We start from the raw sequence: 27,846 nt of genomic DNA, 5'->3' as shown, positions 1-27,846 counted from the left end.
TTTTTCATGGTGTTCTCCCTACTTATCCAACTTGGCACGATTGAAACATAGAAAAAGAATATTCAAATGTATTAATGTTTAGATGGTATGTATACAGTAGGTCATCCTAAACATTTATTTGGCTTACAGTTGAAAGGGTTAGGGTTTTATGAAACAAGCAGTCCAATGACAATTATAATGCTGTAGAGTTATCCCAACATTAGTTTCCAGTGCACCTATTTTTTCAATTTAATTATCAACAGCCGCAGTAAAAGTTAAAAGCTATAATAGCTTTAAAATCCCATGAAAGGGTCCACCTGCCTTTGATAAAAATCATAGGTACAATACACCTTTCCAGCATAATTCTTTAATGTAGTTTAATGTAGTGAAGTCTGAAAGGTTAATCACCCAAAGGCATATTTATACTTCAAGGATAAAAAACTGGAACCATTTTGAGCCATATTTTATTCAAGCGTTCTCTTTTTTGACAACAGTATGAAGTGTTTCTGTAATATTACAGGAATCTTATTCCAGCTCCAAACTGGACACCATCACATATCCTGAAAGAAAAAGGCAATACATTGCACAGAATTAGTGTGATACACAAGGTATTAGTTTATCTTTGGACAATTCCCTCCTCCTCAGATTTTCACTATTTCTAATCTTTGAAAAATTAAATTACAATTCAAATATATTTTGAGACTGTTGAGCTGACAAAGGTTCCTTAAAAGAAAAAGAAAACAAAAAAACAAAAAAAAAACCCCAACCCAAAAACTACCATGAAAAATTTCCATCCTTATTGGCCTATCGGTAATGGAAGATTACAGGACAAATTCTGCACTCACTCACACGACCTCTAGCTCCAATGAAGTAATAGAATTTGGCACTACAAAACTTTAAAGATCCAGCTTAACTATGTCAACAATTCAGAAAATAAAACCTGAGGTGAAAAGTCTATTTACAAAATCTGAAACTGTATTCCCACTGAAGCTTTCCCATTGTGTATTATACCATTTGCTTGGTAGATAATATCATAGCTGTCTGCAAAATTCAATTATAACCTCTTCCCCCATTATCAATGCCTAACTTTCTGAAAAACTCACTTTTTCAAAGTGTGAAATTCCATGTCTGGTAACCTTTAAACATTTTTGGATGGATAAGGAAAACACCATCAGCTGGTTGAATCTGAGTTTCCATATTGTAAAGAAATAAAAGCTGCTATGCTTTTATTCATACAATTTCAAAAGATGAACTCAAAGTTCAGTGAACTTTGAAACCTGAGAAATAAATGGTTCTAAATTGAGAAGTACTTCTGAAACCAATGTGGAAAAAGTTGGCTGAAAGAAGAGTGCTTCAGTGCTGAGAAATCTCCAAAGAATAAGCAAAACTCTAAAATTCTCAGTGAAGCAGATAAATAAGATTCTAGTACTCTCAAAAAGTAGTCAATATGCTAAAATAAGCTATAAACACACAAACCTGTCACCACTCTGTACTCCCATAGGCATACAGTAGTTAAGTTCTAATCTAGCAATGTTTCCAAGTCTGAGCACTATTCCAGCACCATAAGACCATCGGATGCACTCAGCCAGCTTCCGGAGATGAGCTTTGGGACCTTCACCTGAGAAGTGAAAGAAACATTTGGAGAATGGGAATCAAAGCATAGAGTCAAGAAGTTCAAGAGTCAACTATGTTTTCAGGGCCAATAACCCAAGCACTTTGGAACATCCATTACAAACAAAGTGTCTAACCCCTTGTACATACAAAGTGCCTACAACTCCCAAGGATCCTCAGCATCTCAGATCAAAACCACACACTTCTGAGATTCAGAAACCACTACTCTGCACTCCCTTTCTGGTGTTTAAAAGCCACTTTCTAATTTCCATGGTTATGGTATCCAGTATTAAAGAGAGCATTTAGAATCTTCAATACATTTCTAATTTTAAAGCAGATTCCTATGCTGTTCAATTGTGTATTCAATGCACCTTCACTGCATGAGTTAATTTGCCTCTTCCTTCAAACTAGACAACAAATGTCACTATAATATTAGCTGCTCACCCATTATCTCCAGCAAAAGAGCTGAAGAGACTTTGGAAGAAAAGGAAGCCGAAGGAGTAAAGGGGAGAAGAATCAAACTAGCTATTGCAACCTCAGACAAGTTATAGTACCACTACTTTTTAATCCATCTGAGCATAGAATTCTAGTCTGATTCTTCTGCTTGCCTCTTGAGAGTGGGCATTAAGCAAGCACACCAGAAGGTGAACAAATAAGTATATGGAAATACCACAATTAAACTTCCAGCCACTGCTTCTGCAACTGGCCCAACAGACTTTAAAATTAAGCGCTATAGATAGAGAACTATTAAAGTTACCATTCTACCTGACAATCTTTCAAATATATGGGCTACCAAAAGTTGCCTTTTATTAGCCCACTAAATTATATGCTGTAAACCAATAGCTTTGAGTAAACAAATGTCTAACAACTCTATTCTGCTATTATGCTCTTTGGACTTGGAGGATCAGGTTGTCATGGTTTATAAGTATCTTGCTTCTTACCATAGTTAAGATTGCAGAGGTTTCCAGCATTGAGGAAGAAGTGTGTTCTAAAGAGGTCTCCAAATCCCCCACGACCTGGCCGAAAAGGGAGAGGTGTGTACAAGTGCAGGCCTCCAGCCCAATAGGCTTCTCCTCCCAGGTAATCACCTATATGGGGAAAACATTTCAAAAACAACATTTACTATGGAATATACCAAAAGGAAACTTTTCTACATGAGATACAGGAGGAACTTCCTAAATTATTTAATATAGCTACAACCCATTTACTATAGGTTCCCAACTCTCCCCATCCCCACCTCAAACAAGGATAAATTAACACTTATCTAACACTCTTTAATTGTCCAAAGTGCTCTTCCCTTTTTATCTCTGCCTTTAGACAAGCTATTTGAGCAGGGACCCATTAGGTGTTCAGCATAGTCCACCTACTGTACACCTCTGAAACAGATATCCCCATTTTAAAGGAATGGAAATGATATGGTTAAGTGACTAGCTTACAGTCTCATCAAGCAGCTGAGCAAGGATAAGAAGTGAGGAAGCTTCTGGCTCCCAAACCCCTATCTCAGCTTACACTACACCTCTTGCCTAAACAAAACCCCATGATTATATATAAACTACATGAGTACGTGCAATTCCAAATATAGATTCAGTATGATCACTACTATAACCACATTTCGTTTTGATTTTTAAATCTTGGAAGGTAGTTTGCGAAAAATCAAAGTGACCCACTGGAGACTGAAATCTACGTCACTCCTGTAAACAAAGATCAATAAATTCAGATGAAGCTTCTGAAGGTCAAAGAGATTTTGTTAGCCCTGTCTCTTGCAATGATGTCTTAAGAAAGAAGCAGGGCTACTGAAGCAGTATTAATTCTGTCTCACCCACAACTAGTTTTAGTACTAGCCACACACACAAAATCTTGATACCTTTTGAAGGATATTAGGAAGTTTAAAATATTCCTTTAGAAAAGAGAAAGTTTAGAGACTGTGTAAGGGGTAGAGATACAATACCCTAACCATCCCTACATGCACAGTCAGTTTAGAGAAGTATAAGTAGTCTAGAAATATAACTTGGGGCTACTGGCTTTGTTCCATTGTGAATTAGTAACATAATGAGAGATCCAAGACACCTAAAACTTCTCACACTCTTGGGATTATACCCACCTGTTCTGAGAGAAAATGTCAAAGGCAGAGTGAGCAATTTCCAGTTACTTCAAATCTGTAATAAGTGTAACAAAGATACAAACCCTAGTCTTAAAATGATTAACATTATGGTGTTGATATTAGATTGGGATTTAAGAGTCTCAGACCTTCACTTTGGGGTCCAATGCTGTACATACTGAATCCACGCACACTTGTTGGTCCACCCAGGTAAAACCTAATTAACAAAGTCATTTTTAATCAAATAAACCATCCTTAATAAAAGTATTCTAATTAAATTGTAAAATATACACATCAATTCTTTGAAATTTATATTCAGAGTTACAGGAAACCTTCTTACAAGTTAAATGAAATGCTTTTAAAAAATACAAGAGCTGTAAAAAACTCAAATCAATGACAATGACATATTTAGGCTTCATTTTAAAATGTTTTTTTAAAAAAATTAAATATTTGAAAAAAATCAATCTTTATTTACCAAGACCAAAATACAGAGGTCTGGCATTTCCCTTCCTATGACTGATGTCACAATCAGTGTAAGAAATGCAGTGTCTTTACATGGTTAGGTGCTGGTGGTATCCACCTTTGGAAGAGACATGCAGAATCCTGAACTCAGTTCTCAGTTAAGTTCCAACTATCTTAATATTTTCTATTGCATCTGTAACATGGTATGTAAATACTGCTTGAAAAGTTAAAGCAGTTCCCAGGAAAATTATTTACAAGTATCAAAATCTAAATATTTATTGTTACAAACCTTAGCAAATTTTTGTATTTTAAAGCCTGAGATAGAATACAACACCGTTAAAAGATGGGTTTTACCTCTCAATGATATTTACCTTCTCTGCAATAGTTCCTAAATTTACAATGAGTAATTCTGCAAATATTACAGTAAATTTAACTACTGAAGGTGACATATTTGCTATTGAATAGCAACCAGTGCAAGTTTATATTTATAACAACCTTTATTATGGAAATGATAAATATGAGGTATGCTTAAAATGTTAATGTGGTGCTCAAATTAAATAGGATCTTGCCTTGTTTAGTACCCATAACTATAAATAAATAAATAAATAGATACATACATACATAAATAAAATCTTCCTCCCCTTCTTAATGCAAAAGAAACAGCAAATATAGAGTTTTCACACTATATTGCCTGAGTTTACAGAAAACAATGGAAACAGGAATTAAATGCATTACTTGCCTATCGGCAATACTGGAGGGCTTATCTCCAATAGGTACCAACATTCCACCCCAGAGAGATGTGGACAAAACCTTAGGAAAAAGCAAATTTGTTTTTTAAATTCTGTATTATTCAGATACTGTACAACAGTGTTGGTCAAATTCTGCCAGTCAACACACATGCAGAGCTCCCACTGATGTCACTAGAAGTTACATGAGATCTGGATATGGCTTGTATGTAGAATTTGATCACCTCTAAACAAATGTATTTTCAGAAGAACTGTTGGTCACTGCTGCCCTCTTTCTAAAGTATGCAGCGTTACATTATTAAAAAAAAAAAAAAAAGTTAAAATACATGTAAAATAAAATAGTGCTATTTTTCAGTTTGAAAGTCTAAAGTCTGGCTCACACTCTCCCAGCCATTTTCATATCCTGACTCTTTTATGCTTTTCCCCCAAAATAAAACAAACCATCATTCTGACATCAACTACTCCCTGTGATTGCAACATTAGAGCACACTTTTTCCCTAGTGAACATCTATTAAGAATGGAAGCTATAAGGCCCCTGTAATTTAAAAAAAAACAAAAAAACCCAACTATCTCCTAGCTGATATAACAGAATATGTCAGGTAAATTTACAGGTAACCAAATCACAATAATAAACTGTACTGGTTGTTTGCATTGTGTTCAGAATAGAAGGAAAATACTGTTGGGCAACTGGGTCTCCCAAAGACTATAAAAAAATCTATAGATTAAATTATAAAAAAGTTATAGTTTTACTACAGATACACAGACTCTCAGTATATACAACCTAAACACAGAAGGCCAAATTCTTAAACACTTACTTACATTTAATAATACTTTAACTTCAGCCATTTTCTTCAGTGGCACTACTTGCAAAGCACTACTCTGAATGAGTATAGGTGACAGAATCTGGCTCAGGATTATTAACGGAAGAAGTAAGTAGACAGCAATTCAGAGCCATGTGTGCACTGCTGTAATGCATTTTATGTTAAACCTACTCAAAAGTTTACGTTCTTGTAAATCAATGGAATAGCAGAATGTAGCAAGCAACAGCAACAAGGAGGCCGTATTGATCTTTACAACTTCTGCATGACTAAAGCATATCTTCCAGAAAGGCATTCAGTTCTGATCTGACGACATCAAGAGATGAATAATCCAGCATTCTCTTGGTAGTTTGTTCCAGTGGTTGTTTGTCCTGATTGTTAAAAATGTGTGCCTTATTTCTAATTTGAATTTGTATGGCTTCTGCTTTCAGCCACTGGTTCTTGTTGTATCTTTCTCCACTAGATTAAAGAGTCCTTTAGTACCCGATATTTCATCCTCTTGAAAGTACTCACACTCTATAAACAAGTTACCTCTCAATCTTCTTTTTGATAAGATAAACAAATTGAGCTCTTTAAGTCTCTGACTAAGTTATTTTCTCCAGCCTTCAAATCATTTTTGTGGTTCTTTTCTGCACCCTCTCCAATTTTTCAGCATGTTTTTTAAAATATGGATTCCAGCACTGTATGCAATATTCCAGTATTGGTCTCACCAATACTATACAGAGGCAAAATCACTTCCCTATTCCTATTCACTGCTCTCCTGTTCATATATCCAAAGTTGCATTTGCACATTTTGCCACACCACTGCACTGGGAGCTTGTCCACTATGACCCATAAATCCTTTTCAGAGTTACTCCTTTTCAGGATACAGTCCCCCATTCTGAGAGTATGGACTGCATTCCTACTTTCTAGATGTATAACTTTGCACTTAGCCATATTAAAATGCATTTTGTTTAAATCAGCCCTATTTACCAAGCAATCCAAATTGCTCTGTATGATTGCACTGCTCCCATCATTTACCAGTCTGTCAATCTGTGTGTCATCCACAAATTTTATCAGCAGTGATTTCAAATGTACACTTCCAGATCATTGACGAAAACGCTGAATACTGTCAGGCTTAGGACTGATCACTGTGGAACACCCCAGTAGAAACACCCCCATTCAATTATGATTTTCCTTTGACAACGACAGTTTGAAATCTGTCAGACAGCCAGTTTTTAATCCATTTAACAAGGGGTCTATTGATACTATATAATGCTAATTTTTTAAAAATCAGAATGTTGTGGTACTAAGCCAAACACCTTACAAAAGTCTCAATGTATTTTATCTATGCAGTTACTTTTATCAGCTAAACTTGTAATCTCAACAAAAAATTAAATCAGGTTTTTCCGACAATACCTTTTTTCCATAAAGGCATGCTGACTGGCATTAATTATATTCCTATGCTTTAATTCTTTATCAATTGATTCCACAACCAGCTATTCCATTATTTTGACTAATTTAAGGTTAATTGTTACCTAGTTACCTGGGTCATCTTGCTTGCCCTTTTATAATATTGGCACATCATCAGTGTTGTTTGTCATCTGAAATGTTTCTGATATTCAAGATTTATTAAAAATTAACACCAGTGTTTCAAAAGATCTCCTCAGCCAATTATTTTAGGACTACAATAGAATCTCAGAGTTATGAACACCTCAGAAATAGAGGTTTTTCATAACAAATGTTCAGAACTCTGAACAAAACGTTATGGTTGTTTTTTCAAAAGTTTACAACTGAACATTGATATAATACAGCTTTGAAACTTAACTATGCTGAAGAAAAATGCTGTTTGTAACCATCTTACTTTAAATGAAACAAACACAGAGTTTTCTTACCTTGTGAAATCTTTTTTTAAGCTTTCCCTGCCCACCCCCCCCCCTTTTTTTTTTAAGTAGTTCATGTTTAACACAAGACTGTACTGTAATTGTTTTTTGTTTTTGTTTTGTTTTTGTTGTTGTTGTTTTTTTTGGGGGGGGGGAGGGGGTCTTTGGTGCTGCCTGATTGCATACTTCTGGTTCCAAATGAGGTGTGTGGTTGACAGGTCAGTTCGTAACTCGGAGGTTCTACTGTACTGGGTGCAAGTTATCCAGGCCAGCCAATTTAAAAATATTTATCCCTAGTAGATTATATTTAACACCCTTCTTAGTTACTAATGGACTGGAAAGTACTTCATTCTCGTATGATATGTGGCCTGCATTGTGCAGGTCAGACTAGATGATCATATTGGTCCCTTCTGATCTCAAAGTCTATGAGTCTATGATACAGGTACATCATCCTGATTCTTTCCAAGTACAGATCAGAAACATTTAACGAGCACTTCTGTCTTTTCTGCATTACTATTAACAATTTTACCATCTCCATCTAGTAGTGAGCCTACACCATTGCTAGGTTTCTTCTGTTCCTAATATATTTTAAAACTTTTCCTTTACTGTCCTTAGCCCGGCCACCCATTGTTTTTTCCTGATGTGTTAAGCTTCTCTTATCAGTTCTCTGCACTTCATAACTGCTAATGTATATTGATTGCTCTCTATTTTCCCTTTCTTCCATTTGTTATACATTGCGTTTTAATTTCTTATTTAATTGGAGATACAGGGTTAAAAACAGAACATATAACTTTGAAAGGCCCCAAATAGTACCATTTGCCTTTCCTCCCCATCTGTTTTCAGTCACACCTTGATACAGACAAGAAGTTGATTATACATCAGCACTACTAAAGTAACTCAAATAGTGCTCTATTCATAATCACAACAGCACAAAATTTAATTGAACCTCCCAAAAAACCATCATTTTATAGCATATTAATGGTTTCCTGAAGGGTTTTTATGGTTGAAACTTGTATTATCTCATAATGTTCATCTTGCTTCCCCAAATCGAGGGCCCTCTCTTGTACTGACTCATGTATGAAGCGTAAAAGATGCCTTCATTTGTTTTTCATGGTATATTATCTCCTTCTCCCCCTAACATGCCTGACCTCAAACATTTCTTTTAACTAAGGACGGACCTCTTCCAAAACCAGTAACATTGCCCCATTTAAGACAACCAGTGGGTCAGTGAAGAATGATGCTGTGTGGAATATGAATGACCAGTCATAACATTTCTGATACCAATGTCACAGATCTGCAATAAATATTACATAGGATATGCCTTGCAAGATATTGATGGAAATGTCATGATTCGCTAAGACTGAAAACCACAGTTAAGTTCTAAATATGTATGGTAAATCTGTATTTCAACTTGTGCTGTGTTTCTCAATGACACCCCAGACAGGATGACAGCAGCACTAAGCCTGCTTCATGGCTCATCAAGGGAACTCAAAGATACTATGAAAGAAAGTGAAAGAACCCAGGGGCTACACTTTGTAAGTCACCAGGACATGTAAGAACATGCCCAGACACAGGGGACTCTGGGGCTTTTCCATGCCATGTGCTGTTTGTGTTTGGGGCAAGCCACATGGCAAAGGGACATAAAAGGCAGCTGCATCATACCCATACTGTCTTCATTCCTGCTTCCTACCTCTGGATCAATTTATCTACAACTGAAGCTGTGAAACAAAGGTGTGAAACCCCATCCAGGTACTGGATGCGCACCAAAGGAACTGTACAAGTCTGCAAACTGCACAATTCTGCTGAGAATCTGATATATGTGCATTTTACAGTTGTTTGTATGTATCTGATTGCTTTGACCATTTAACATTTCTCTTATCATTTGTTTCTTTCTTTTTATAATAAACCATTAGTTTAGTTACTAAAGGATTGGCTGGCAGCATGGTATTTTGGATAAGATCCAAACTTATATTGATCTGTCAATGTGGCTGACTCTTTGGGGTCAAGAGAACGTTTTGATAAAGGGAACAGAGTTTTAAATAACTTCTCTCTTTACTGGACCTAGTTGCTGACTGGGAGCCAGAGACTGAAATGCAGTAAATGGGGCTGTGTAATTTTTTTGTTTTAGCTTCTTGATAACCAGTGTGGGGAATCAGAAGCACCATTTGTAACTGGTTGGGGAATCTAACTGCAGTGTTAGCCACCATTTTGGAAGAATCTGCTCTCCTTTTTGCAGCCTGCCCTGACCTTAGCATTTTCAAGAGGGCTATCCTAGGCATAGACAGGTCACAGATGCAGTGAGCTATCCTCTACCCATAGGCTAAGAGAGTACTGCCTTTCTACTACCATTCCACTCATATATTAAAGTGTTCAGTGCTTCACCTTAAAATTCTTCACTTCTATCCTACCAGTGAAAGTGAAAAAAGCTTCAGAGCAAAATATTGTGCTAAAGTTATTAAAAATAGGGGGCCTTGGACAACTACATTCAAATGTAGTTTGATCTCACACAATGATAAATTCCAAGGTGTTAGATGTAAGAAGAATTAGTGTTTGCATGAAACTTCTGGTATTTATCCATCAATCTGGGACATCTGCAGTGGAATCAAGAGAATAGAATTACAGCCTAAACAGAGGTTTCTAAACAGATACATTCAAGTGTGTGTGTGTGCTTAATTCTTTCCACAGCTGTGTTTGGGGGGGGAGGGGGGGAAGTGTCAGTCGGCATATAATGTTGTTAGTTCAATTTTGAGGTTGGCTTTCCAGTTCACCCTCAATAGTTTTATATTGAAGATAATAAACCATTATTATAATAACGGTGATAACTGGTACATAATCATGAATTCATAATGCTATTACAATCAGACTAAAACCAGTGTATAACTAAAAGCTAGGCACACTAGACTAGCCAGAAGATTTATAAAAAAGAAACAATATGAGCTAAGGGGTCCAACCATCAAAGAGAAAGCTAGTAACAGCAACCAATCAGTATCAATGGACAGAAGATCCACATAATATAGACATGTCAAACTGAATTCCTTTTTAAGGGAAAACATTTCTCACACCTAATTGTTTGAGTTGTTCAAAAAATCCACCTTCCAAATTTCTATGAGAGATGCAGAACTGTCACATAAAAAAAAGGAGATTCATCCAATGAGAAAATATTACATATTAATTCTGGGGCAAATCAAGGTATCTACACATCTAGCTTTAGTCAGTAAAATCTTTTTGAAGGCATGGTGAAAAAGGATCATGATAAACATTCAAATCACCCCATTTGTTACTTTAGCAATTGAAGTGAAAATGTTTAAATACTTACTGAATCCCATAAAAGTTGCTTATTCAGCTGAAGCTCAAAGTCCTCTTTTAGAAAGGTCACATCTCCACCTGAGTAGCCAGCTAGCTCCTGAAAAAGACAGAAACTTTCAACATTGCAAACACACATATTTTGGTGACTCCCCGCCCTCCAACATAATTCATCTAAGGCTGTGTTTCACCACCAGCAGTGTTCTCTACGTAGGCAACAGCAATTTCCACACTGGCATGGATGAGCAACCAAATTCAACACCCGTGAAAAAGCATAGCTGACCCCTACAGAAATGAAAGGTCAACCACACTTTCTTACCAGAGGTGTTAAATATAGCTATCCCTTTCTACATCAATTGTTGCTAACAAGAGCTTGGTGGGATGGGACTACAGGGTCTGACACTTCATATCAAACACGTGAAGCTATTTCCATGAGATAGTAAGGTTTCAGCTACTAAAATGTAACTGAAGACTATAAAAGTCCAGTTGCATTATACTAAAATATAGGTAAACATATAGAGCAATTGAATATAAACAGCAAAACATGATATTTTATTTTGAACATATAACAACTGATTGGCAATGATCAAGAGTTTAGTAATCTTATTCAGAGGGGGCACTTTATCACACATATATCCTTGAAAGAATCCCCATTTCCCCATTTTATACTCTATACCCTTTCCTTATTAAGGCCCCAAATCAAAGCCAGCATCTTTGCTTAGGGGGAACGAACAGGAAGTTGTTTAGTCTTACTCTTATTTGACCCAAGTTGCTGCTGTAGCACTTCCAGTCTTTGCTGGAAGGGAGGATGACATTTCAATCCAGCGTATTATCTAATTGTTAACGCATATATCTGAGAAGCTAATTGTTTTAAGCTTTCTGAAAGGCAAGTGGATAGTAGAAACCATTTTCTAAACTCATGCATATATCCTGAAAGCTATTTTTATAAAAATAACAAGTGTAATGAACTTTAAAACTCATGAATAGCTACATAGTCTGGCAACATTAGGACGCAATGGTACAAAATGTTATCTCAATGTCTAATTTGCCAGATACAGTTCTGGCTGGTGATGATACTTTTTAAGCAACAAAGGAGTTAATGCCAATGGTTGAAGACTGTTTTACAATGATCTTATTTATTTTTATATTTATATAGGTCTCTATAAAGAGAATTAATTATTTAAAAATACACACTGCTACTGTAAAGTGAAAGCAAACAATTTTGATTGGATTTTCTTGTATTCAATTTATTCTTGCTTAAAAATATATAAATTCAGAAATGAGCAATATGAGCTAGAAAAACAAACATCTGCTGCACACACTTATTACTGAAGTCAACACTACCTGATTAATTTTCAGCAAAGCACCTCTTCTTGGCAAGATTGAAGAGTTCCGAGAATCGATTATCATGGTATGCTAAAAAGACTCAAAAGAGTTATTCAACTGGTACAAGAAGCTAGACATATATTACACAATGGATGAGTTATTTGCCATCAGAAACTGGGCACATGTTAAGAGACAAGTAGAAATCTCAGGCTAAGGCTAAATCATCTACATGGATTGGAGAGCCAAGAGAGGTCCATGTGCCTATACAATAACCCAATTCTCAAAGATTCTCAAAGATGCATCTGCTCTGTTGGCTGTGCTAGGCCCCTGAAATGCAGTGACTACAGTACCCCAGCAGAAATTACTTGGTCATATGCAACGCTCCTCAGATCCACTCACAAACCTGCATTTTGTGAGTTAAAATCAAAGACTGCAAAGTACTGTAGTGATACAATGCTTATAAACAATAAAGGAGCTCTGCCTCTCTAGATGGGGAGCTCTGTAGGACAGAGGGAGGAATCCTCTCTTCTACTGTGAACAGCAGCTTTGCAGTAAAAGATGTGGAAAGAAGGGAAGGGAATCACCACCAAGGAGCTCTACAGAATGAGGAAGAGGAAGCTAATCTTCCCTCCAGCCATGCAAAAAGCGGTGGTCAGTGAGGATAAGTACTTTGTCTAGTGACCTGCTGGGTGATTTGTTGAGAAGCATCACACTACACAGTAGTTATCTGAGCACCACCTGTAATAATAATTATTATTTTTAATGTTTCAGTTAGAAGCAGCAGAGAACGCTCTTCTGGCAACATTCACAATTCCTATAGCATTCAGAAGCATGCGTCTACCATTTACAATATGAAAAAGCCTTACAGAGAAAGAAGATTTAAGAGAGTGTCCACTTTCTTCTCGAACAGAAAAGGATGCTGTCCTTGCAAGAGAGCCAAGCTCTCGCCAAACACCTTCCCACTTCAGTGTGTGATTGGTCTTCCATATGGGAAACTACAAAGACATTTGAACAATACAGAAACACAGGAAGTGTTACAAGGTACAAATACAACATTTTCCTCATAAATTTTCATTTTTAATGCCTCTTTTCTATGTGGAGGAAATGGGTAAGTTTACCCTTTCCAAATTGCTGTACTGAATGTTGGAAAGTAAGTAATTTTTCCCCACAAGAGTAATGTAATTTCTACAATCCAAAACAATTCATCTCTTTATGAATGGGAAAACATTACTGAATCTTCTCCCAAATGAAACACATTTTGAATTGTGCTCATCTAGGAAGTCATGTAGACACCTCTCTGAGATGGGGACATCTTTAGCACTAACAGTTTTGTAAGCTGAAAAACTTAAATTAATTTTTGCTATAGATGAAGCAAGATTCAATTCCAAGTAATACTTTTTAATCCTTTTGATAGACCTTATCTCAGAACTATTGTCTTTTATGTTAACGCAAAACGATCACTGTCATATGTATTTTAGAAATCTACAGAAAAAAATAAAATCTATACAGGTAAATTACATTTACATGATGCTTCAACTCCACAAGTTCTTGCAGCAAAACGGGCAAAGAGAGACGCTACTGTGCTTACATTAAATTCTGTCGATATGCCCCTGTCAGTCTCACGAAGGGAGCTCCAAGGGAACTGTCCAGTTACTTTATACAGGTTAACTGAAAAACTAAAAAAAAAGTATATGGAGATGTGAAGTGAGAATTGTTATAACAAGTTTAAAACTAAAGCATGTGTTTTGAGAGCCATGTGTGTGATGTTAATGTAGCAAATCAGTAGGTGGCCCTCAATGATGGCATAAATAATAAAAACACAGATTTAAATAGTCAATCTGTATAATGAGGTCTCTAGTTGTTTTATTTACTTAATTACCAAAAGTGAAAGATAAACTTAGTCAGTTTCTCTAGCTCTCAAGCTAATTCTTTTTCGTAATTTCACATCCCCACCTTCCTTTACGGCTTTAGCAGGCAGCTGTCTACATCAAAGAAATCTGTACCAAGTATAGAATTGTGGCTCACTTTATTGCCAGAAACAAAAAAGCTGTAGTAAAGAGTGACTAACATATTCATTTAGAACAAGCTGTCCTTTCAAGTGAGAGGTTACTCAACTGAGAGGTCCTCCTGTTTGCAGGAGACTGATGGAAACTATTGCACGGTTACAGATGCATGAAAAAGTAGGTCCATTTTCACTGCTGAATGCAGCGGAGTAAGTAAGATTGTGAGTTGCATTCTATTAGTTCTCTGTGCATTACAGTGAAAAATTTACACCTTGGAGATTTTATTAATGAAATCGTATTTTGGATATATTTACTGACAAAAATTTAAAAACAAAACAAAATTGCAATGTTACTATAATTTTATTATCTATAAGTTAATTTGCCATGATATGTCTTACAGTTAACCACATCACAAGCATGGGAAGCAAAAGGTTAAGATGTGAAGGTGGTAATTAAGCATTAGCCATAAAGAACCCAGTTTCAGATCCCAAACTGAGTTCACAGTGCTGGCATTAAAAAAAAAATTTATATATGGAAATTAGAACAATGAACCCAATTCAGCTTGGCATAAGCAAGCACTACTTTATTAACGTCAAACAACTCATGTCACTTTTACAGGAAGTGAATTTGGGTCACTGAAAAATAAAATGTGGGAGCCCATTATGCCATTTTTGTTATTCTTCAGAGAATAACCTCACTTTAAAATATTTCTATTCTTATGAAGAAACATTAGTGTATTCAAAAATTGTGTCTGTTTCCTACTTTCTTTCAAAGTTTCCAGGCTGTGGTTTGAAGAACGACAGGCCATATGAAGTTTCCTTTGTTCCATAGGAAAACTGGAAGGTCACCTTTTCTGCACGTCCAAAGAGATTAGGGAGTTTGAGCCCAAGGACCTAGGAGAAATGGAAAGGATATTTGCTTCTATTGATTTTACTAGAATAATTAAAGGAACAATGGCAAACAATTATATGTTATAGAAAAATGTATTTATGGTAATAGTATTCCAAGACATGGAAGCATTTTAAAAAGCCAATTTAACTCATCACTATTTATGCTCTTTATATACTTTTTGCATTTCTCACATCACTGACAATGAAAATTAATTACCTCAATTTTATTTTTGTTTATAGCCAGTATCACTTCCTGGTTCTCAGAGCTGTCCTATTTTCATTTTTCACTGTTTAAAAAATCTGTTTTTATTGGAATTTTGAACCATCATTATATTATTCACTTTTTAAAAAACGTAAATTGTGTGTCTGATTTGAGTTGATAATGCCGTTTGTTCTGCTTAAAAAGATCAGAAAGTACACAGCCTTTACAAATTGGAAACATAGTAACATGAAAGATTTAAAGTATCACTAAGGCATTACACTAATGCCCTCCTCTGTCATAAAGTTATAGTACTACAATATTTTGCTTAATGCTATTTCAAGTGTTACAGTTAACTTCCCCGCCTCCTTAAATGCAAGCTGCATCCATTTCATGATAGTGCCTCTCCTTCAGCTGGGAAAATGAAGTAAGTCTCAGACAGAGCTGTTATCACTACTGTTTCACTGAGGTGTGCTTAGGAGGGTCCCTTTTTTATTAGGAGTGCAAGGCTGCTGAAAGGTATGATCTAAAGATCCACAGATCCAGTGTATCAAATCCAGGTTGCCTTGGTCTAACAGCTGTTGGGAAAGTGTGGAGACTAGAGCCACAGATTTCCAGTTTATTTTTGTGATTTAGACTACTACCGAGAGGATTTTCCAAGCAGCTGTAAAACACTAATATAAAATGATATCAGTACAAAGTTCTAGTTCTATATATTTCAAACAAATTTAAGAGGAAAGAATCAGCTTAAAATCTAGTTAATTCTTAAGAAAACTTAAATGTGATTTTAGTCTTACAGCCAATTTTTGTGTTTACAAGTCACATTATCCTACGGTTTAAAATGTTCCTCTCCTCCACTGCTTTGTGTGAAATGCAAACCAGCAGAAGGGGACACTGACTATAAGAGGGGAAATGGAGTTTTGTCATATACACTAGAACTGAAAGAGATTTTCTTCTCTTTCGTGTCATTCAGTTATAACTATGTAAATTATATCACCAATAGGTAAATAGTTTTCAGACAAGATTATTTATGTTGATATAGTGAATTACATATTTACATAATACATTTGTGAATCATTTATAAATTATTAAAAAAAAATTAATTACTGGGCTAGGGGCCCTATGTACTAGGCCAAATTCAAAACACAGCACCTTAAGCACATATTTAAGTGTTTACCTGAATTAGGGCCTTAGCATCCTAGACTAGCTTCTGAAAATATAGGTACAGGCATAAATTACAAGTGAAAGTGAGTTATGATCTCAGCCTAGCAACCATTTGGACACAACAAAAACATGTTCATTTGAGTAAAGCCCGTCAGATGTGTCAAATACAGTCCTAAAATGAAAACAGTAGGGACATCTGTAGGTCAAGATGACCTTTGGCAAAGCTATATCAAGGAAGTAAGTTTGTGAGGATCAAGTCCTCACATGAGCACCAAATTCACTTTCACATTAAAAAAACTAAAAAAAGTTACAACATAACAAATGAAATTTAAAACATGCCATACCATACTGCCTTCATTATTGCCAACCATAGTGTTATAGCTTCCAGTTAGTCTTCTCAGTTCTGTTACTTCAAATGTTACATCTAACCCATTTGGAAGGGCATCATCTCCTAAATAAATACATACATTCATTAGTGAACTCCGTATATGTAATACATTTCTTAAAAGTATTCAGTTCACACAATATTGATTTATATCTGGATAAAAAGCAACCTAAGTTCTTTGTAAAACATTTTTTTGGGAAGCAAAAATTGGTTGACTCCGATCTTTATGAATGGCTAAACCATACAGAAAGATAATGTCACAGAATTCGAAGTCCTAATTAGAATCTGAGGATATGTACATAAGAGTTTGATTCAGTCATAACATTTGACTTGTCCAGCATCAGTCCTTTAGTTATGAACTAGTTTGACGTATGTTTGGTAACCTATCCTATGCAAATATAAATTTATACAGATTTTATATTAGAAGAAGGTAGATCTGTCAAACAGTCACTGGAAATATAGTGTTCCTGATCTCCATGGGAAAGTACCATGTAATGTAAGCATTTCCCCCTCGTTTTAAAAATAAAAAAATCTTTAGTCCACTTATCTGTTAACTCAACTGCTCTAAACTGTGATGGTAGAAGGCATCTGCTTTGCTCTAAGCAATTAGGCAGCATGCTTTCATGGAACAATCTGTCATGTCACACAGACCTTTCACTTTTAGTAATAGAATATTTCCCAAATTAAACAGTCTCTAGAAACAGTAAGCCATTTCAACAGAAGTACTGTTTTGATAAGAGGAAATTCAGATTCTCCGTACCAACACATACTGCAGCAAAAGAGTGAAACATACAACTGAATTAAAATTCTCAGATAACTAATTATTTTTATTTCTACCAAATGACTAAATTTACACATTAAAAAAAACAACTAACAACTCAAAGTGATTTTTCCACACTTCTGAAAGATGCTAGACTAACTGACAGCACCAGAATATGAATTCCTCTATTTAGTCACAGAACAGATATAGCACATAAGTTTCTCCACACTGCATTGACTATATGTCTCAGTCCTGACCTGTGGAGGTAGCCACTAGGAGTGGAAGGATAATTCATTCTGTATGTCTATTCAATCTGTGGCCTCTCTGTTGAAACTGCCTATAAGGTATGTTTTGATTTAAAGGTAGTGTGAACCAGTAGTTAGTGCTGAGGATGAGTATCAGGAGGCCAGACTATCACAAAGACTTGCTGCGGAAACTTAGGCAAGCTATTTGATTTCTATGTGCCTCAGTTTCCTTCTCAGTTACTTAAGAAAAATACCAATCTTTGTAAAGCACTTTGAGATCCTGGGATGATAAGGGGTAAGCATATGTATGATGGGGCATATGCCCCACACTGCCAAATAATGGATTAACATGGAATCTGAGAGCCCAATTAGCCCATTCTGTGACACCTGGAAGAGCACAGCTAATTAAGGATTAGACCCAATTAAGGAGAACCAGGCTGAGCAGTTCCTATAAAGGAAGGATCGCAAAGTCAATAGAGGAGGACTGAGAGAGCAAAGTTACAGTAGGGAACTGATACTCCAAGACTGACCCTGAAGGGAGACGGCAGCAGGGGGGATTTGGCTCCAGGCACCTGACAGACAAGCTAAGTGACACTGTGATAAAACACCTTAACTACACTCAGGGAAAAGCTACACAGTGAGAAGAAACTCCAGGGAGAGAAGACTGGAGACTGCAGCTCCGGAACAGGCACCTGCAAGCAGGCAAAGGTAGGGAACAGCCCAAGAAACCAAAGAAGGATCATAAGAAACAGACCCTAGCTTCTTATTATAAGGACCCTGGGCTGGAACCAGGGGAGGTGGTGAGCCTGGGTTACCCTACTACTCCTTTGCAAGAGGGATGGTGTACATCTTTGGAAAGGGGCAAGGGTTACAGAGACCAGGCCAGAGCTAAAGGCCTGTTATGTGGCCATTAAAATTTTGGATTTTCATTTGGACTAATTTTCTTTTGGTTATCTCAGAAGGGGACTGTACTGAAAACTGATCTGGCTGGAGAGCTTGGGGAAGATGCTGACAACTACAGAACTAATATGGTGACCAACTGCGGTTGCTAGAACCAATGACCCTTGCAATGCCCCAACCTTATTTCAGGGGTTGCTATGGAGTGAGGGTAATCATTTACAATGTAAAAAAAACCAAAACAAAAAAAAACCTCTTGTATGGATACTTGCCCACTAATACTTTCACAGCCATACCATTTCACATAGGCTATCGAGTTATCAAACTGTATGAGTGTATTTATTAGAGAAATAACTAACAGCCCATTAGAGGATTACAATCCTAAACTTTCACCTCCAATTCTACACTTTTCACCCTACAATCTATCTGTTTAGGTCAGAAGTAAATTTAGGGGCAATATAATTTTAAAAATGCAACAAAATATACAGAAACACTCAGTATTCTTAAACTACAAACCCTTCAACTAAAGGTCGAAAACTGCAGTCTGGAAAGGATTATATGAGGACACAATTGTGTCATCTGACTTATGTTATCATTGGACTTATAAGCATGACTTATCATGCTGTTAGTGTTGGGTGGGCAAATAGCTAAACGCTTCCCTGAAATTTCAGGCACATAACAATTTTGAAGGAAGCTTCAAAGTTAAAACTGCATTTGTGATTCATGGTGGTAGTTCACATATTTCTAAGATGAATACTCCCCCTGCCTCTATAACCTTGTAGTTGCAAAACTCTTGTTGCAGAACCCATGTATATCTCATGCAGGCAGGCTATGTACACCACTATCTGAACTCCCAGCATGCTGCTATTTAGCAGAGATTTGGAAATGTGGATCCAGACAGAAATGGATTCATTTAGCATATTATGTGTGTAGCAACTACTGCTTAAGTGTAACCTAGGAACAAATATAGAAGAGAAGGATTCCTTTCCACCACAGAAGCAAGGACTTTGGCCTTCAGCAGTTCACATCTGTCTCACATCAAGCTATCTGCAAACTAAGGCAAGCACCGCTGCATCTGTCACATTTGGTAAGTTGTCTTAGTTTATCCAAAGCCCTAGAAACTTTAAAAAAATAAGCTTAACTACTGCAGAATCTGATGGTAAGTGAGAAAGCTTTTTCCTCCTCACTGGCAAGTGTTTTTGACAAACCGTTTCATTGTTCAAATTGGATAAAACAATAGCGCCCTTCAAATTAGAAATGTCATTAGCACACAGACTTTCAAGGAGCTAGATAGCGTATATAGATACAAAAAGGCTAAATTATGCATTTATGATATCTTAGAAGAACTATGAATGAAAGTTAGTTTTGCTTTCCTTTTTCAAAGCTGATTTCAAAGAGATGAACTTGTATGTACAGTTCAGTAGAACAGATACAGGCTATAAAACAGAAGATGTTGACACACAGTAATTTACAGATCTTTTTTCCAGGGTCATTCAAATTAAAAGTTGATATTAAAATGACATATTTCAAAATGTACAGTAAAAAGTTGAATTAAGGGGAATAACTGAAAACAATGCAACCCTGATGCTGCTTCGGATGAGTAAGTCAGACAGGACACATATTACATCAGGAATAGTCAATAGGAAGATGGGGGGGTCAAATCCAGACTGCCAGGAGCTTTTGAATGGATCGCAAAAGCTTTTTATTTACTTATCATTTTTGTATTATTTTCTCTGGAGTCTGGACCTTGAATATACCTTGTCCAAGAAATGTGGACCTTGACCAAAAATGATTACCCCTGTATTACATACAAAAAAAAAATCTATGGTAAAAGAATGCAAAGGATGCAAAATCAAGCACTCAAAAGTTAAGAAATTGCCTGTGCAATCTTAATTCAGCCCCCTTTGTACATATGAATTATGATACAGCCTTTAATTACATGATCACATACTATGTTTTGCAGAGAACTCCTGCCTTATTCAATGAATTCAATATTTTTATTAGCACTCCTGTTCAATGTGTGGACAAAAGCATACCATCCATAAACCACTAAATACAAAATTATTAATTTCCTCATGGGCACTTCTATGGTGGTCTCACCAAAATATCAGAATGCTTCAAGCATGAACAAATTTACCTTCACAATCTGTCCATGACATGAAGTCATAATATCATCTCCATTTTACACCAGGAGAACTGCGGTACAGGGATAAAGGACAAAATTGTCAAGTATCCACTAATTTTGGGTGCCCTACTTGTGAAATCTAGGGCCTGATTTTTCAGAGTAGTTAGAATTTGTATAGCCCTTTACATATTTAAATGACTGTTCCACCCATTTCGGTTGCACTTGTGAAAGCTCAACACTTTTACAAATTTGGCCCCAGGTTTCACAGTGGGCACCCAGAAAAAGAGGAACAAAAAATTAGTGACTATCTGTGAAGATTCTGGTTTAAATTACTTGCTTGGCATCACACGGGAACTCTGTGGCAGAGGAAGGGATAGAATCCGATTCTTACCTTGACATGTATCAATCAGAACTTCCACCTGTCTAAAAATTCCTAGACGGAGCAACTTTTCACGAGCTTCATGCGATTTTCTCATTACCTATAGAATGAGAGAAGGAATTCAGATTTCATCTTGCCAAGGAATAGCTGGTACAATGGCTAAATAGCACAAGGAGATTCATATGTCATTCATAGACTTTGAAGGGCTTTTATAAACATCACAACATAAATCAACTCAGGATCTACTTCAATACCCAGAAGATAAGAGTAAACACAAGAAGATAAGTTAAACACAAAGCAACCATCTCAATTTCCTGATTATGTTAACTTGCATCACAAACTTTATAATACTTAAGCATCTTTGCATATCCATTTTCTTTAAAACACTTTTAAAAGTAAAAAACCCTTCTGAATCATATCAGAGATGACAAGGTAAAATATTAATGTCTCCTTTGGATTCTGACTATACATTAACAAACCTAAAATGCAGATAAAAATATCTCACGTGTTAATTACTTCTGCCTCCAGCATAAACAAGTAAGGGCATGTCTACACAGGGAAACTAACCAAGAGAACTGTTGCATACAGTGTTATATCCTAGGACCAACACGACTACTAGAGAGACAAGGTAGGTGACAGAATATCTTTTACTTTAAAGTGCCACCGAACTCTCGTTGTTTTTGCTGTATACAGACTAACACGGCTACCCCTCTGGAACTTCTCTTAGTGAGAGAGACAAGCTCACCAGACATGAAGAACTCAGTGTAAGCTTGAAAGCTTCTCTCTCACCAACAGAAGTTGGTCCAAGAAAATATATTACCGAAGCAGATCTCTACCAGTATAAAGGTGGGAAGCAGCTATAAAAGCTTCTTAACATTATCCTGCCAACCTTATTCTAGAAAGACCTCTACTTAAGAGTGTGAGAATATCCATGATGATTCAGACTTTGATCCCTGCTGACACTGCCACCAAGGTACTAACTCTGATAGCTGCTGTCTTTTCTTTTAAAAAAATTGAATACAATATAACAAACTACATAAAGTGTGATTCCACTCTGAAAAGTGACTCTGAAAAAACATCATAGTGTTGTGTACGGTATCATCTCAGTTTATACAAAAACAAAATGATTTTTCTATCAGTTCTTCACACTTAACCTGATATGAAAGTTAAACTGGGGTTTCTTTCTTGGGAATCATCAGCGGTAACAAAGATATTGCAGACTAGCAGCCCAAGTAACAGGAGGCTGAGCAGGTGGAATCCCCCTGACAATCACCTGATTTTTTTAAACTACCTTTGGCTCATAGGTTTATGCATCTAACTAGTATCTGTAAGTGCCTGGTAAATGTTTCAAGACTGGAGTGTTATGGAGAGCATATGCAATTCACTACAATACTTACATCAATGAGGTTTTTAGCCTTGAAAAGGTCACCAATTTCATATATGATAATGTCATCTTTAGTCCTTCCAAGTCCATCAAAGTGTACATGTTGAACGACCACCTAAACATAACAGATGACTATTAACAACAATAAATTAAACCACTTAGATATAAATAATACTGTAGTCTGACTGAAGCTACAAGACTACAGGACTCATTTGTGAATTACTACTAATATATATGATCGGGGCCAACATGAGCATCAATCCTGGATTGTAGTTAATAATTTCCCTTATTAAGAATTACGTTGAAAAACAGGTATCCTACTCCAAATCAACAACTGATTATAGGAAAAGACTACACTAAGAGTAAATAGCTACTAGGGTTTTAGTCACAAATGTTTATGAACAAGTAATTGGCTGAAACCATAACACATAAGATAAACATACAGTCCTTCACCATTTACACATAAGCAAAGAGTTTAAATATACAGTTAAAAATAAATCTCAGATACCCGAATAAATATTAAACATTCCATTACCATCTGAATATTATAAACTAAAACACATAGCAAAGTCTATACTACTATAAGATACTAAAGGATTTTTTAAAAATCAATTTTTTTGTCTATATAGCAGAGTAGCTAGTTTATTTAGTTTGAATACACAAAATTAATTAAATTTCTCCAGCCTTTTCAGCATACAACTTTGGGGCTTATTACACACTGCCAAACCTCTTCCTTCCTCCCCCCCTTCCAAATGATTAGATGGTTCCTTCTTCTAATAAAAAAGAAAATAGCAACCTACCACCACTGGCAACCCAACAATAATAAATTGGTGTGCACATGTAACGGAATAAAAACTTTTTTTATTAAGGAAAGATTTCATTTCCAAGCTTCCAGTGTGGGCAACTCTGGACAAAGTCAAGGCAAGGAAACATCTTTAAAAATTAGAGCATTATGAGATGTCTCTTCTTTGCCATATTGTTAAACATATTAAATATATTTAACAACAGCTCTCGTAGGAAAAACAGGTAGATGCAAATTTATTTTTTATTTTATTTGGATTTTTTATTTAAATTAACCACAGGGTTTTGTTTTGTTTTTTAAAATAAACCTATTTAAAATTAAGTTTGAACCTGACAAGCTACATTAAGGCTAGGCTTAGCAGAAATCAGGTTTTTTTAGTTTTTCATAATTTCAACATATCGGTGTTTACTTTTCAGCTTTTTTATATTTTTGTCAATTTAAATATTTACAGTAATGAGACATTATGGAGGGTGAGAAAAGAATTGTTTAATGACAGTAGATGTTGAGATTCTAAAAAGTTAAAGTTTTATAACTGTTAAAGCACGAATTGTCAACATCACATCAAATGTACAAAGTCAATATCCTTAAATCAAACTCTAAGAAGTTCCCAAGCAGCATTTTTCTTATTATGCCTATTTGCACATTTTTATTATCCGTGGAAACATTTCTCATTGGTTTGTGTGCATATGGTGAAATTGATATTACCAACATTTACCAATAAAAATCCAAGCCTTAAATTAATATAATCTATTGAAATTTAAATTAAAAACAAAAATATTAACCAATAGGTTTGTTGCCAAGTTTTAAAGAAAGTCAGACACTGAACTGCTGGATGGCACTGGCTAAGTACCTTGAACTAGAGTTTATTGAAGTACCGAATCAGCTTTTGATCACAGTAGCCTTTGCTGCAGGTGCAGAGAGAACATTTTTTTCATTTTAATTTATTCAACTAGTTCACTTGAACAATTAGTTAATTCAAAGATAAAAAACCACTTGGGAGCTGAAAAAGCAGGAAAGCTTGTTTTCCTCTTCCAATCTATGAATAAAGTTAGGTGTGAGAGGATGAAATCTATTAGTTCCAAAATCTTGAAGAACATGGTGACCAGAAACAATCAGTTCAATTCATCAACTACAGATATTTTGTTTAATAATCAGTTTTAAATATAAAACATGTTTTTCTAAACTTTGATAAATTTCTTAATGTATCCAGCACTTTTATTTTTAAAAAATTCTGTTTGTACATAGAATTGAATTTCTATCTAAATAGAGCTTGACACAAATTGCAAGTAAATAAAAAATGCATAATTCAGTCTTTTTAACCAAACAAAAATGTAAAAGTTAAGAATCTGAATAAACGTAAGTTAAGCTATATAATTGCTTAAATAAATGTGTACAGACATAGTGCATCCTCCTGGTTAGCAAAAAGCAGCACTGAATTTAGTGTGATGACTATGTTTAGTTGAAATTCAACATGTTTTAATAGTTATCCACCAATAAGAATCAATATTTTAGTAGGAAAAGAACTAAAGAGGACGAATGCAAAACATGATTAAAATTGATTATTTAAATCAAGGTTTCCCGCTTGCTGATTTACATCATGATTAAAATCAGTGATTTAAATGACTATGATTAAAATCAATCCACTCTGAGGAATAACAAAGGTAACCAGATGTTACTGGATTCATTCTCTTCTTTTATATTTCATATACTGGTTTGGAATATTCCCTACAAATAAGATTTAAATAAAAAAATATTCAGACCCTTTTATTAGGAACTCACATCTTTGTTTTCAAGGACTTCCTGCTTAGCTTCAGGTTCAACTTCAACGAGTTCAGCTTCATCTCCTAAAGCACCAAAATCAGATCCACCAACTGGAAGAGGCTCCAAACTCTGAATAAAATACACACACACACAAAAAAAAAATCTGTATTTTCTATTTAAAATTAAACATTTTGTACCACATCCAAAAGTCTTTTCTTGTGAGGAAAAATCTTGACATTCTGCCCATCATATTATGATGAATGACAATACCATAAATAGAAGCGATAAAATACTGGACATTACATTTGTGTTTTTACAGTATATGTTTTCTGAAAGTTTTACTACATATTGAATAATGTCCATGTTGAGTGTTTTCTTAGTAAGATATGACATACTGTAAGTTATGTTTGCCTCGGTTGTATGTGTTTCTTTAAATCTATACACAGTTTTGCAGGAGAACAAGTTATTTTCCTTTGTAAAATTTCATTTAACTTTTCTGATGTTATTCACCAGCTCTTCAAAATCACTTGTATAATTCAGTTTTTAACGGGCATCCACCCTTCAGCCAGTCATCTTATTTTTAAGGCATGCTTTCACTATGTGAAGTGATATGCAAGATATCAGACTATTTGGTTTACATGCCAAATGTTCAGAGAAACAAAGGCTTTTTTCAGCATGTTTCTTTGTTGTGTGGCTTACATCTTTTTAGATTTGCAAACACAAGTTTTCCTCCCTATCACCAGTCCTCTAAACAACATCTGAGAACATGACTCATCAGTGCTGGAGTCTGCTTTTGAGGTGAGAAGGTAAGTCAGTTCAGTTTCCCAACTAAAAATGGATTTGTTTGCTATAACATACTTCATTATGAAATAAGAGCATCGCAAACTTCACAAAGTCACGGAGTATCTGCTTACATTACTGCCGAGGACAGACTTCAGCAACAATCTCTATTGTGAAGTCACCAGCAGGAGTATATTCTGTATTGTTTCAGGGAGAAGCTTTTTTTTTTTTTGCAACAGAGAAAATACCATACTGCACTAGACCCAAGGTCCAACTAGTTCAGTATCCTGTGTCCAAAAATGTTCAGTACCAAATGAGTCAAAGGGAAATCTTAGAACACTGCAGTAGGGAGATATGGCATAGTCTCCTCCCACATTAGGTTTTATTCTGGTCTCTAACAGAGATTTGTTTAAACCCTGAAGAATGAGGTTTAATACCCCCTCCCAAATTTTTATAATTAATTATAACTTTGGATATTCTTGATAGCCATATAAATGTCCAATTACTTTTAGACTCTTACTAAGCTCTTGGTCTCAGTAACTTCCCGTAACAAATTATACTGTCTAATTACATATTGTGTCAAAAATAGGCTTATCTGTTTTTAATTTTCCATCTTTTCATTTATTTGAATGTCACCTTGGGGTTCTAAGACCAGAAAGAAAAATACAAGCTAAAGGCAACATATATGCTGAAATTATAATATTCTATGAGTCAGCTAATATGTAGCCCTACAGCTCTGATTTTGTGCATATTTTGCAACTTAAATCTAGGTGTGGTACCTTAACTTCATGTTTCTTGACCTCAAAATGCTATTCTGAAAAGCCAAATATTTTAAATTATTTTTAGTTTTGGGGATACTAGTGTGAATGTATGAAACACTACCAAGAGAAAAAAAATCCATAAAAAGCCACCCCACTGCCCCCAATTCTTCTATGATCTCGATCCTTGAGATTTATTATTTTACATCACCACTTCCTGCAGGTTTCAGATTACAAAAAGCCTGAAAACAGTAGCAGGTGCAGCCAAAAGGTGTGTACCTGTCAACCCTAATCAGGGGCACTTGAGAGAAAGAAAAAAGGAGCTAGACAGAGCATTAATTCCTTAGTTCCTGAGGAAATCAATGTGGAAAGCAAACCCAGACCCTGGGCGCCGGCCTATCCACCACATCAGTCTTTTCCTCCTCCTGGAGCAGTCAAATGTCACCAGTTCTGGAAGAGGGCCTGTCCCGAGCTGGCGAACTCTGACACCGCCCGCCCCACATCCCCAGGGGTTCACGGCCCACCCGCAGACCCACGCGGGGCGTGCGTGGAATATTTCAGGTTACTTCCTCTGCCCCGCGGTTCGCCTCCCCCGCGCAATGACCCCCCGCTGCTGCTGCGGACGGCCAGTGACACGCGGGGAGGGGCACGGGGCAGGTCCTGTCCTGCCACCCTGGGCCCAGCCACACTCACAGGGAGCCCCGGGCCCGTCGTCAGGGGCTGTGGGCAGCGCAGGCTCACCGCCGCTCCGGCTAGAGCCACAGCCCCCGGGGCCTGCGGGGAAGGGCGGGGTTGGGAGGTTCCCAGGGAACGTGCGTCCCTCCAGTCTCCTCCTCGCGCTGTCCCCGTGGCCAGAGGACCCCGGATCCGGACAGGGGCCGGCCCCGCTCCCGAAGGTCGCGGCTGCCTCGGCACCCCGCGCGCCAGCCCAGGGGGGAGCCGCCAGGGATCTTACCCGCGCGTGCACAGTCCCCATGGCCGCGCCGGCGGGGGGAGAGCTGCAGCAGCGAGGTCAGGCAGCGCCTGGCTCAGGCCCACAGCGAAGGCCGCGGCACGGAGGCGGCCATGACACTCCGGCACCACACCCACCAGCAGGTCCCGCCCCCAGC

At 36.6% G+C, this 27,846-nt stretch overlaps 1 protein-coding gene across 1 annotated transcript; it reads right to left on the bottom strand.

Moving 5' to 3' along the window:
* Positions 1-426: 426 nt before the first annotated feature.
* On the bottom strand, positions 427-27,846 carry SAMM50 (SAMM50 sorting and assembly machinery component). Its single transcript, XM_067559340.1, has 15 exons — positions 27,693-27,846; positions 25,218-25,328; positions 22,650-22,751; positions 21,265-21,352; positions 16,806-16,912; positions 14,971-15,101; positions 13,794-13,881; positions 13,072-13,200; positions 12,224-12,295; positions 10,893-10,979; positions 4,890-4,960; positions 3,838-3,905; positions 2,532-2,678; positions 1,456-1,597; positions 427-539 (listed from the first exon to the last, which is right to left on the bottom strand). Exons 1-15 carry the CDS (start codon positions 27,711-27,713, stop codon positions 494-496), a joined length of 1,410 nt encoding a protein of 469 aa, XP_067415441.1. The 5' UTR covers positions 27,714-27,846; the 3' UTR covers positions 427-493.

Source organism: Emydura macquarii, unplaced genomic scaffold (genome assembly GCF_026122565.2).
Source record: "Emydura macquarii macquarii isolate MOO-44397 ecotype Brisbane River unplaced genomic scaffold, CSIRO-AGI_Emac_v2 contig_2205, whole genome shotgun sequence".
NCBI classification, from domain to species: Eukaryota; Metazoa; Chordata; order Testudines; family Chelidae; genus Emydura; species Emydura macquarii.
This window is presented reverse-complemented; position numbering and strand designations above follow the sequence as displayed.

Coding starts and splice junctions, on each gene's coding strand:
- SAMM50 (XM_067559340.1), bottom strand. CDS start 27,713: ATGGGGACTGTGCACGCGCGG. Junction 4,961..10,892: donor AGCAACTTTTATGGGATTCA/GTAAGTATTTAA, acceptor CTTTTTCCTAAG/GTTTTGTCCACATCTCTCTG. Junction 2,679..3,837: donor CATTGGACCCCAAAGTGAAG/GTCTGAGACTCT, acceptor TTCCCCATATAG/GTGATTACCTGGGAGGAGAA.